We start from the raw sequence: 12,396 nt of genomic DNA on the forward strand, positions 1-12,396 counted from the left end.
ATATATATATACTGTATATATATATATATATATATATATATATATATATAAAACACTATAATTTAATGTCAATTATAATATCAATTATATATATTATTTTATATTTGTATTATAGCCTATCTTTTATATTATTATTATTAATTTATTTTTTACATTATTTTTACATATACCGTGTATTGTGTGTTTATCAGTTAAGTCTTTTACAAAAGAAGTTACTGGCTGAGTTGCCTGAAGAGGCTTTGATTGTGGCGGGGCGGTTTTCCTTTCCTAGAATGAATTCCGTCAAAGACTTTAATGCATTTGCGTCATATTATTAAGCCCTCATATACCGTGTATTGTGTCTTTATCAGTTAAGTCTTTTGCAAAAGAAGTTACTGGCCGAGCTGCCTGAAGATGCTTTGATTGTGGCGGGACGTTTTCCGTTTCCTGATTGGACGGCGTGTAAAGTAGAGGGTGAAGGTGTGGACAGAGCGTGGGCCTATCACATACAAGAACTGAGACATCGCTACCAGTCACAAGATAAACATGAGAAAACCAGCTGAGAAATATTTGAAACCTCTGCTTTCTTATTATTTTATATTCATTTTATCATGAACATTTTTAAAAAGATTTAAGCTGTTAAATCATGTTTTATTGTGCTCTCACTCTTAAGTTAAACATAAGATAAGATATCGAAAACAAAGCTGCTGTCTGTGGGTGTTCCTTAAAGGGTTCGAACCCATGGATCACTTCCTGTTTCTTGATGTGACCTAGATAATGTTATGTGTCCAATATTTCTCTTTTACAGAAAAAAGGAAATAAACCACATTTATTGTGAGTCATCTTATTAAATGTGCTGTTTTGCAAAAAGTGCGTGTTTGTAAACGTGTTTACCACTCAATCTGCAGTCTTACTCAACATGTGCTTGAGTTGATGGGTTGCATAATGTGAAGCCGTTGAGCAAACCACAATAAACCACCAGAAGCAAGAGAATGGCAAGCTCTTCCCTTTCATCTTCAGAAATAACAGACAGTCACAGACTGATTCTCACAGTTCAGGAGGAACATCTACAAGCAGAAACAAAAAGTAACAAAGCTTTTGTGTCGGTTATTTGGCCTATGCTGATTTTTACAAAGCAGAGTGCATGGCTGATGTGATGCAGACATATATAATACATTTGGTAACACATTACTTAAAGCCTTTATGCATAATGCATTATAAAAGTAGTTTTAATGCATTAATTATGCCTTGTACTGCACCTTATAATGCATTGTACAATCTCATGGATAACACAGTTAATACATAACACTTATCAATTCATTGTTACACTATGCATTTTAAATTCAGTTATAATTATTTACAACAAGATATAATGTATTACAACACACATTATTCATAATTATAATGCATTATACCCATTAATAACCCGTTATAATGCATTATATACGAAGGCGGTAACACTTTACAATAAGGCCCATTAGTTAACATGAACTAAGAATGAACAATACATCTATAGCATTTATTCATCTTAGTTAATCTTATTTTCAGCATTTACTAATGCATTATTAAAATAACAAGTTGTGTCTGTTAACATTAGTTAATGCACTGTGAACTAACATGAACAAACAATAAACGACTGTATTTTTATTAACTAACATTAACAAAGATTAAAAAAGAGTGGTATAAATGTTGCGTTCATTGTTCTTGTTACATTACAAGACAGTCATTGTTACATTAACTAATGTTAACGAATGACACCTTATTGTAAAGTGTTATCATAAAGGCTTTAAGTAAAGTCTTACCATACATTTTAATGTTAGCAAATTAGAAGCACTCAAATTAAAATAAACAATATTTATTCAAAATCACAAATATTTGAAAACAGAAGTCGTTGGTATGGAAGACAAAACCACTTCTGTTAACTTGGCAAAAAATAAACAAGAAAAATAGATACAAAATAAATGGATAAATACATAAAAGTACATTTCTAATAGAAATGTAATGATTTCCCTTTTTTTTATAATAATATTTATGATAATTTTGCATAAAATAAATGCTGTCTTTATACATAACACTATATAAATGTCTTTTGAATTTTAGGATGTGTCCCTCTCACGAGAATCATCATATTTGGGGATGCGTGGCATCTGAAAGACTGAGAAGCTCTGGTTTGGCGGATGCATGTGTAATAATGAGGCAATACCTGCGCACAGACTGCGTAACAGTTACTGTACCAGACATGTGTCTTGTTGCGGCCGGTTTCATCCGGCTCGAGATTAAGGTTTCACTTCCGGTAGTTTAATGAGTAGAGTACATTGGGTGGCAAAAGCAACTAGTAACTAGTTCATAATTACAGTTCACAGTAGAGCAGATACTTTTCTTCCTCAAGGGGCGCTTGACGGCTCAGAACACCGAATCCTCTATTGAGCCGCATTCAACTCTCAGCACGATTTATGTCTTATTGGAGACATTTGTGTAATATAAAGTATAATCATTTAAGTCACATTATTACAAAATATACATGTCTGACACGCTAATGGAAATCCTCTATCTGAATCCTCTATAATATAATTTAAAGGTCACGCCTGATTAGTAATCACAAACGCCGGTGAATGGTGCATTCTGGCCAGCGCTGAGAAAAGTAACAAGTACCACGTGACGTCTAAAGCGAAAGCAAAAATGTGTGTAAAATTAAACTCTTTTTAAAACTCTTAAAATACCTATTTTAAAATTATTTATAAAACGTGTTTCAGTAAAGATTTAGAACGTTTAAGTAGATTTTGGTATAATGTATGCAATAAATAAATACATCATAAATAATAAATAAATTTAAATCGACGTACACATAATTCCAAAAATGTACTGAAAGTTATGCTTATTTATGCTTATATACTATATATTTATTATATTGTTACAAGAGGTATTACAATCGTGACAATATGAACAACATTCGCTGCCAGACGAAAAAAAAGTACAAATATTATGACATTTTTTTCAATGTTTTTTAAATCTTGTTCCAAAAGATTTATGTATAATTTAAAGTCATAAAATGTAAGAAATTAGGTTTGCTTACATTACATTTACATTTAGTCATTTTAGCAGACGCTTTTATCCAAAGCCACTTACAAATGAGGAAAATGGAAGCAATCAAAATCAACAAAAGAGCAATGATATGCAAGTGTTATAACAAGTCTCAGTTAGCTTAAAGCAGTAGCAAGGTTTTTTTTTATTATATAATAAATAAAAAGAAAACAGATAGAATAAAAAAAGAATAGAGCAAGCTAGTGTTAAAGGCTAGTGTTTTTTTTTCTTCTTCTTCTTCTTGTAAAAGGAAGTTTCCTAATAAAATAATGCATAATGTATTGTTTGAAAAGCTCCTTCATTAATAAAAAGACTATTTCTTTATTTAGACCGTTCACTCCTGACCAATCAGAGGCAACCTCTCCTCTCGAAGCCCCGCCCACTAAAGTAAACGTTCCGTTACGCTGCTTTCCTTTCTACTTTCGCTCATTTCTACTAGTATGAGGAAGATGTCACTCCCGTTAATTTAATGGGCAGATGAGCGGAAGATACGAGAGGCCTGCACGGAAAGAGCGATCCAACCAACCCAAGGAGTGGCTCTGTCAGTCTTCTGAGGGCTCAAAATAAAGCACCGAGTCCCGCACAGCGCTACCACCGCCCGAGACGTAAACAACAGAGTCCCGATATATTTTCAACGCCGCTGTTTTGTTGCACTTCTCTGTGTTTCGCAGTAGTTTTATGCAGTTTGTCTCCGTGTATCCGGCCAGCGTCAGTTCCAGTCTCGCTCCCTTTAGGCTCTCGCTAGATCAACAATAATAACAAGTGTCCCGGGGTCCACCGGTTGTGTGCGGGACAGTTATGCGGAATTTCGGTGCTTCCAGGTGAAACACAAAGGCCCCAGAGGAAGCATGAGCGAGCAGAACCAGATTCATCTCATATTGTAGCCGCAGAAAAGCTCAGAGCCCGGGCATGGTGAGTCAGAATTAATGCATATATGTATTTAACACACTCACAGTCTATTTTACCCATATATATGTTTTTCTTATGCAAATACGTGAATTTTTCTTATATGTGCACCAATACTTAGAGATTGCAATACTTTTGAAGAGTCTGTGCTTCTTTATTTGCCTGTCAATGTTCATATTACATTGTGCTAGAAGCATTGATTTAATGTAAGCACGTCAAAACACTTTGGTTTGTTTATTACTGTAATATCATGTTTTAGGACTGACAGATAGCAGTCATAGATCTGTCAGATATGAAAGCAAATCAAATGCAAGTTATTCTGTCATTAAGGAACGGTATCAGGTGATATTCACACACATGAAGCAGAGCAGAGCTGCTTCTGCATGTGTGTGTAACGGTGTCCTCTTGAGTTCATGACAGTCTGAACGCTATGAAGAAATCAAAGGCATTCTTCTTCTGCTGCTGTGACGTCACACTCACTGTGTGGAGCAACAGGCGACGTGTCGTGACTCATACAAAGAATTCAGAGCCCTGAGCATCATCACCATCTTCATCAGCTGCAGCAGCCCACTTCCTGTATTCATCTTCCAGCCTTTTTACTCTTTTCTGTGAACACTCTCACCTTTTTGTGTGTATTTTGAGGGCGAGCGTGCACTGAAAAAAAAGGGAACTGTCAAAAGAAGGCAACATGATGCACTATGCATAGTCTTTAAGGGTTAATACAAAAAATTGAAATAGAATAAGGCATCATGATGCATTACACACAGTCTTTAAGTGTCTTTATTAAAAAAATAGCTATAAAATTAAATTAATTTATCAGCTTCATGTTGTTCCGAGCATATATGACTTTTGTGGAACAAAAAAAAAAAAGATATTATTGAAGAATTTGTCGGCTGTTTTTGTCTATTCTGTTAAAAAAAAAAAAACACTGAACAACAATAACGAAACACAGACATTTAAAAAATCAACTTTTGTGTCCCACAGAAGAAGGTCTTACAGGTTTGGAATTACATGAGGGTAAAAAATTGACATAATAATAATTATTATATCATATTAATATTGATTTTATTATGATTTAATAATGACAAATCTTTTTTTTTTGGTGAACTATCCCTTTTGTAAGTAAATGATGAGCTATTAACATTTCCCCAAACCAAATGCATAACAGTGATGACAACAACAGCATAAATAAAGCCAGCAAACTGTAAAACAATCCAATAACAGTAACTATGCTTTTAATTCATGCTGAAAAGCATGCTGGGAGCTTGCAAACCCTTAAATCAGTTGTGAAAACATTTGAGGGATATTTCGTTAGTCTAAAATTGGATTCTCTGCACAGTATATTCACATTTTTGAGTATCTCTGACTCAGTATGCTGGATTTGCAGTTTGTAAATGCGATGGAGTCATGTTTGATTCACTGCATGGCTGCATTAAAAGGTCAGATTGAAATGCCTTATCTTGTCATATCTCATCTTTCCCTCCCCCCCTCATCTATCTCTCTCTGTGCTGCAGGCATCAGAGGAGGCCTCCTTACGGGCCCTGGAGAGTCTTATGACAGAGTTTTTCCACAGCTGCACCACCAATGACCGCAAGAGAGAGATTGGTGAGCATATGCCTGGCCCTGGCCTTCACACAGTTATCATGCCCTGATTTGCAGAGTCATCCTTTGTGCGGTTATAATCTGAATAGGCCACCACTTGTTATGTCTGTCTCATATCATGAGACGTTCGATTTTCTCTTCTTTCAAAAAATTTCTTGATGCACAAGATCGCCCTTTATTCACTTCAATGATGCCTATTCAGTATGTAGCAAATTGTCAGGAGCAGTGTGCTAATAGAAGTAGTGTTCATACTGTTAAATGAGTGTAAAATGTAGTAAGGTCTATTAAAGCTGCTCTTCGTGTGTAGCACCTACTGCTCTGCAGATCCTTCTGAAGAAGCCAAGTGTTTGGAAAAGAGCAGTGTGATCTGAAGAGTTTGACCTGCATATTTCCACATCAGTTATTTTATATTGCTCATTTCATATGCAAAAAAGGGGTTTCAGGGTTTCTGCAGGGTTTATAGTTTTTAAAAAGGTCTTAAATTGGAGCAGAAAGTCTTAGTCATAAAGTATTGGCATTAAATCGTGCCTACACTGCCTAAATACCTAAGTGTTCCTAACATCCTTAAATCAAGATACATTTACATGAAATGCAAATTAAAGATACAAAGTTTTGTTTTCTGAGAAATTAAAAAAAAATATATAAGTGAGTTTATGCTTAAAACAAGAACAAACATCTGTCATTTGGGAATGAAAAATAGTTTTCTCTTTGAATTACATTGATTTAATGAACTCAATTTTGATCAACTTCTTATAGGGCAAGACTTCCTATTCACTTCCTGTGTCACTTTACTTGTCAAGTAAATGTATCTTGATTTGAGAATCTTTAGACATTTGGTAAACAAGACAGGAATACTTAGCAAGAACATCATGTTTTTGCAGTTTGATCAGATGGTACAGTAAAAAATCATTTCTGTGTTCTAGTGGTTGGGAGCAGAGGTATTCAAGCCTTAAGCATTTTTATTTTTTGTTTTGAAGTAGCATTTTCAAACTTTGAAGCGTTAAATCTTCTTTACATTGGTCTTAAAATGTCCTACATTTACCTCATTAATCATAAGACCTGCAGAAGCCCTGGAGTTTACGTAACAGTCTTAAAGGCACAGCAGCACAAATATGGCCTGTTTAATTAAAGGGGTCATATGATGCTGCTAAAAAGAACATTAGTTTGTGTATTTGGTGTAATGAAATGTTTATGCGGTTTAAGGTTCAAAAAACACATTATTTTCCACATACTGTACATTATTGTTTCTCCTCTATGCCCCGCCTTTCTGAAACGCGTCGATTTTTACTAAGCTCATCGGTCTGAAAAAGCGAGGGGTGCTGTGATTGGCCAGCTATCCAGTGTGTTGTGATTGGCCGAATACCTCAAGCGTGTGACGGAAATGTTACGCCCCTTACCATATTGTGATGATGGACATGGCGGCAGCAACAATACTACAGCGAGAATAAAAGTTCTAAAGTTTTAAGAAAATAAAAGTTGCATGAACATTTGGGCGGCGTTATGCAAATCTTCCCACATAGCGACGTAGATATGTTGGGGGCGTGTTAGAACGAGCCGTTTTAGGTAGGCGTGGCTGACTCTTCACTTTTATAAAGAATATCTCTTTGGATTTGAGACTTTAGTCTTTGCAACTTTACAGATCTTCTTTATGCACCAAGAGCTTGTAACACTCCAAAGAGAAAGGAAAAATTGAAATCGCATCATATGACCCCTTTAATTAAGGGTTAGAGACAGACTGCAAAATATTATTGTTGGTTCTGTGACAAATTGCTTATGTTCTTCTAATGCAAGTCGCTTTGGATAAAAACATCGGCTAAATGCAATGGAAAACGCTGATGAAAAACGAAATTATGACTGTTTTGATGCATCAATGCTTTTAAAACTTATAAGGGAACCTCAAATAAAAATAAATGATCACGCGACCCCTTTAAGGTGAGGAATGTGTCTAATAAGTGTTATATTTTGTGGGTGGAGACCACATTCATGACATTTAAACTGTGAGTAGTTTAAAATCCTTGGTATTCGATTTGTTTGAGAGCATTTGGCCCAAGATTTACTCTAAATCCTGAGTCAAAGCAAGGTGCTTTGAAACGCAGGACTTGTAGCTCAACATATGATCAATGTACACTTCTCAGTCAGCAGTGATATATTTGGAGAAAGTGAAACTGTCTGTAAGTGTTGCTTCATCAGGAAATAAATGGCTTGTATATCAGACCCTGCATAAGTCAAGTATTGCATCAGAAACATTCAGTTTCCAAAACCCAGAGTTGATGTCGATATATGCGCAATGTTATTGTAATTTTACTTTAAGAGAAAACCAATAATACGTTTGTAATAAAGTAACAGTTCACCCAAATATGACAGAATTTAACCTTTTGAAATGGCTTGCTATATATTAGACATGTGCATCTCATGACTCAGGTCGATACGATACGCATCTCGATGCATAGCCAACGATACGATACATTAAAGATACATATGAAGCAGCTACCGATGCGATACGATATGATTCACCCCTATTACGATGCAGTGCGATCCGATTTCAATTCGATTCAACTCAATGCGATTCGATGCAATACGATGCAATGGAGAAAATATGATCACTTTTAATGCCTCGAGGCCTGTTTCATAAAACAAGTTAACCAAATAAGCCAGGCTTATTTCAGTTAGTCTGACTCATTGTCAAATGATTTGGTTCCATTAAAATATTGGTCACAGATTATTGGTCACTTTCTAAATAACCGTAAATAATGTTTTTACCGATGCAAATATGTTAGAAACGATGCATCGCGATATAAATGCCAACTTGTAGCCGATGCACGCTTTTTAAACTGATGCATCGCATCGTTAACTTTTTATGCCGGTGCACCGAGCGAATCGGGGAATCTTCCCATCCCTAATATATATTAATTTTTGCTTTAGACTTGACTCCATAATTATACATTTCAGTCCATAATGCAATAGAAAAATGATTTAAAATACATTCATTTACGAACTATGAACGAAATATGAAGTGTGAATGAGATTTTTACAGAAGCTGTTTGAGTGTAAGTCAGCTGTACTTGTCTTGTCCTCGTTACAACCATCTGTATGGTCTTTCACCATATTTCACACCATATTTTCAAACAAAACCATGTTAAAAACTATCAGCTGTGCGTGGTTTTTCAGTTCCTATTTGTCACAAGAGTTGATCTGTTTTTTAAAACGTTGTCATAACAAAAACCTGCAATATCTAATGGAGTCAATGTTAAGGGTTCAGTTCCTAGAAAAGATGGAACGCATATTGATTTTTAATAAGGTAGATACTGTAAGTGGATTTAGAGCCAATGTCTGTCAATTTAACCGTTAATGGAGTTCCAAGGTTATTGTAAAGTAGCTCTTGCTCACAAACATACTGGTTTTTGAAATGCTCATCTATGTAGGTGTGCAACAAACCAATGTTTTCTTTTTCATGCAAATATGCAAAACTTTGTATACAAACCGTCACTGGCTTGTCATGAAATTAGAAGTGAAGAGCTCCAGTTGTGGGAACAGCATTCATTTATGCTTTACAGAAGTTGTTTCTTACGTGTCTGTGTGAAATTAACTCGTATACTCCCTTTTTATTGCATTGCTCGTGTTTACCAGAGTTTCGGTTTGTTTGGTGTTAAATGCTACAAAGCACACAAATAAACATTTTAACGATTTCCACAATTCGGTTTGTTTCAGTTAGAATGTGAATGTTTTTTTTTTTCTCCAAAATATGTTTTTGTAAAGACTGTTTTGTTGTTGTTTACTGCAGAAGAGCTGCTGAACAGTTTTGCGGGTCAGCCTGGTTCATGGAGACACTGCCTCTACTTCCTCTCCAACAGCAGAAATGAATACGTCATGATGTACAGCCTTACTGTGTTTGAGGTAAAGTTAACCCTTCCATTCATTATTTTCTGTTGATTAATTTCATAACTGCAAAGACCATTTTTAAGTCACACAATACCATTTAAAACTTTGGAATTATGATGTTTAAAATGTAAAGTTTTTTAACAGAAGTCTCTTATGCTTACCCGGGTGATAATTTTTTAGGATTCTTTGATTAATAGGAAGTTCAAAAGAACAGCTGAATGAAACTAATGAAAAAAATAAAACAAATCTCGCCACAAAATTTTGCCCTTTAGGGTTTTTTTTTTTTTATTAAAATGTTCATGACTAGTGAGCATATTTATCTCCTAAATTGTTATTACTGTACTGTAAAAATTTCTATATTTAAATTATCTATACTAAATACTTGCTAAATATAATTTTAATTATTAATTGTTTTTATAGTGGATGGTTTTCGCTACAATAGTGCAATAATATTAGTTTTAAGGGTATGTTTAGGGAATTTTAAGGGGAATTGGCATTAAAATAATATCACCATGCAAAGAAAACAAATCTTAATGGTACAAAAAATTGATTTAATTTACTTTATGCAAAATACAACTATTTTTTTCTTTTGATTTTATGGTGAAACATGACATTGTTTGTTCAATTCACCCTAAAATACATTAAAATATACGAGCACAGGCATCATTGATAATAAGATAAGAATTAAGAATAATACACATGACAATAAATGTGTCGGTCCTTCTGTGCAGAATCTTGTGAACAAGATGTGGGTTGGTGTAGCCAGTGAAGACAAAGCAGAACTTCGTAGCTGTTTGCCCAAGCTTCTGCTTTCCCAGCATGCACTGCTGCCTTTCTTCATCAGAAACAAGCTGTGCAAAGTCATCGTGGACATCGGACGCCAAGACTGGCCGATGTTCTACCATAACTTCTTCAGCAACACCTTACAGGTACGTCTTATTCTTTATTACGTGTTATTATTAAATCCTATTAAAGTGATCTGACTCCATCGTTGTGGTTTTGTGTTGTAGTTAGTGCAGTCACCGTCTCTAGCGCCGCTGGGTTTAGTTCTGCTCAAGATGACCTCAGAAGAGCTGGTCTGTCCCAGAGAAGACTTGAGTGTCGCTCGTAAAGAGGAGCTGAAGAAACTCCTGCTGGATCAGATCCCTACCGTACTGAACCTTCTGACTGGTGAGATGCTCAGAACTCGTTAATTCAGAGTATATGTGGATGTTACTAGTCCTTAAGCACTGTCAAAAGTGTATGTGATCTGATTGGCAGGGTTCCTACGGGGTTTGGAAAAGTGTGGAAAAAAGAAAGCGGAGTATGGAAAAATATTTCTGTTCCCAGACTTTTGCTCCTATTTAGTTAATAGAAAATTAAGAATTTAATGAAAAGATTTCATGGCAGCTTTTTTGTGATTCTTTAGTGATTGTCAAATATGCAATTTTTGATTATGCAAAATGCAGGTTATAAGCATTTGTATGTGTTAAAGAGACCTACAGTAAGGCCTTGAAATATTGCATACTGCCCTAATGAAAGCCAAATTTTAAACGCTTTTTCAGTACCAGTCTTTTTTATAGACTCTTGAACTTGGTAAATTTTGTCATCAGCCCATTTTGTGTCATGGTTTCTGCGCCGCCACAGAGTATGTTTTAAATTGTACTGTTACGATCTTTAAAAGTCTAGGAGTTGTATCATAACACTTAAAATAGATTATTGCTGGGTGGATTGAAATATCAGACCATATAAAAGAGGAGGATGGACTAAGCAATGAAGTCAAAGGATGTGCGATAGTCGAAAAGTTTCTACAAAAGCTTTCTATAGCCAGCCATACCCAGAAATCTCCGGAGTTCCCGGCGGGTAGTTGGAACTGGAAATTCGGCTATAGCGGCCACCTTCACTTCAACCGGGCGCACTTGACCTTGACCGACTTCTTTGCCTAGGTACGTAATAGTTGCTTGGCCGAATTTGCACTTCACAATCAACAATAACATGTTCAAACGGCTCGCCTACAACTGGGATTAGAACGAGTGGAGCACTTGGAATTGTCTGATTTGGTTTAACCGTTAGCTGACAAATGCGGCAGGTACGGCAAAATTGAGCGACATCAGCTTTTAAATGGGGCCAAAAGAAATGTCTCAAAACCCGGTTATATGTTTTTTTAATTCCTAAATGGCCCGACAGATCATGGTCATGAGCAAGAGACAAAACTTGCTGTCGGTAACCTTTAGGAATTACAACCTGGTAGACGACACTCCATTCAGGACCATCTGCCATAATAGGAGACCACTTGTTCATCAGCAACCCGTCCTCAACAGCAAACCAAAACACACAGACACAAACACACCGCCGCCCCACGAGGTTCGCGGGAGGACCTTTTAAACCGGCAGGGCAACAGCAGATTGGGCGCAGAGGGTGACGTCACAATTATGACTGGCAGCCGACAGGTCCAATCAGGAACCTAAGAGCGAGGCAGCAGAAACAAGACGAGAGGGTGGGAAGGAAGAAACACATACGCATAGCACGTAACATGTACATTATGCCTTGATATTAGAGGTAATACAATAAGAAAAGCCAAATTGTGAGCAAGTAGATCTCAATTCATGTGCATCCATGCTCTCATTTTATTCATAGCGATGCACAAAGAAAATAGGTTATATAAAACTAGAAATTGTAATGCATAAGCATGCAAAAAATTCCCATGCACATGTGAATAGTTTCTCAAGGGCACAAAAAAGTTTATTGTGTGCATTCAAAAGTATGTATTTTTTTTATTATTATTTTAGGGACTCTGCAGGTTGTCACTTAGAGAAAATCAATTAAAAAAAATGTTTAATAAAATAAAAATATTTACGGATGACTGTACTATATACCAAATATTAGTGCTGGGCGGTATGACCAAAAATGTATATCACAGTATTTTTCAAAATTATACTGGTTTCACGGTACATGACGGTATTTTTTTTT

The 12,396-nt window shown here is 35.7% G+C and overlaps 1 protein-coding gene across 1 annotated transcript in view; it reads left to right on the plus strand.

Moving 5' to 3' along the window:
- The first annotated feature begins 3,501 nt into the window (after nt 1-3,501).
- LOC107695717 (exportin-6) overlaps nt 3,502-12,396 on the plus strand; it is a 31,375-nt gene continuing 22,480 nt past the window's right edge. Inside the window, exons 1-5 of the mRNA XM_016495743.1 lie at nt 3,502-3,972; nt 5,481-5,571; nt 9,350-9,462; nt 10,179-10,376; nt 10,458-10,617. Of these exons, the coding sequence (XP_016351229.1) occupies nt 3,970-3,972; nt 5,481-5,571; nt 9,350-9,462; nt 10,179-10,376; nt 10,458-10,617 (565 nt within the window). The 5' untranslated portion in view covers nt 3,502-3,969. The remainder of the gene's footprint in view (nt 3,973-5,480; nt 5,572-9,349; nt 9,463-10,178; nt 10,377-10,457; nt 10,618-12,396) is intronic.

This window comes from Sinocyclocheilus anshuiensis, unplaced genomic scaffold (assembly GCF_001515605.1).
Source record: "Sinocyclocheilus anshuiensis isolate Anshui unplaced genomic scaffold, SAMN03320099.WGS_v1.1 scaffold1075, whole genome shotgun sequence".
Classification (NCBI taxonomy): Eukaryota; Metazoa; Chordata; class Actinopteri; order Cypriniformes; family Cyprinidae; genus Sinocyclocheilus; species Sinocyclocheilus anshuiensis.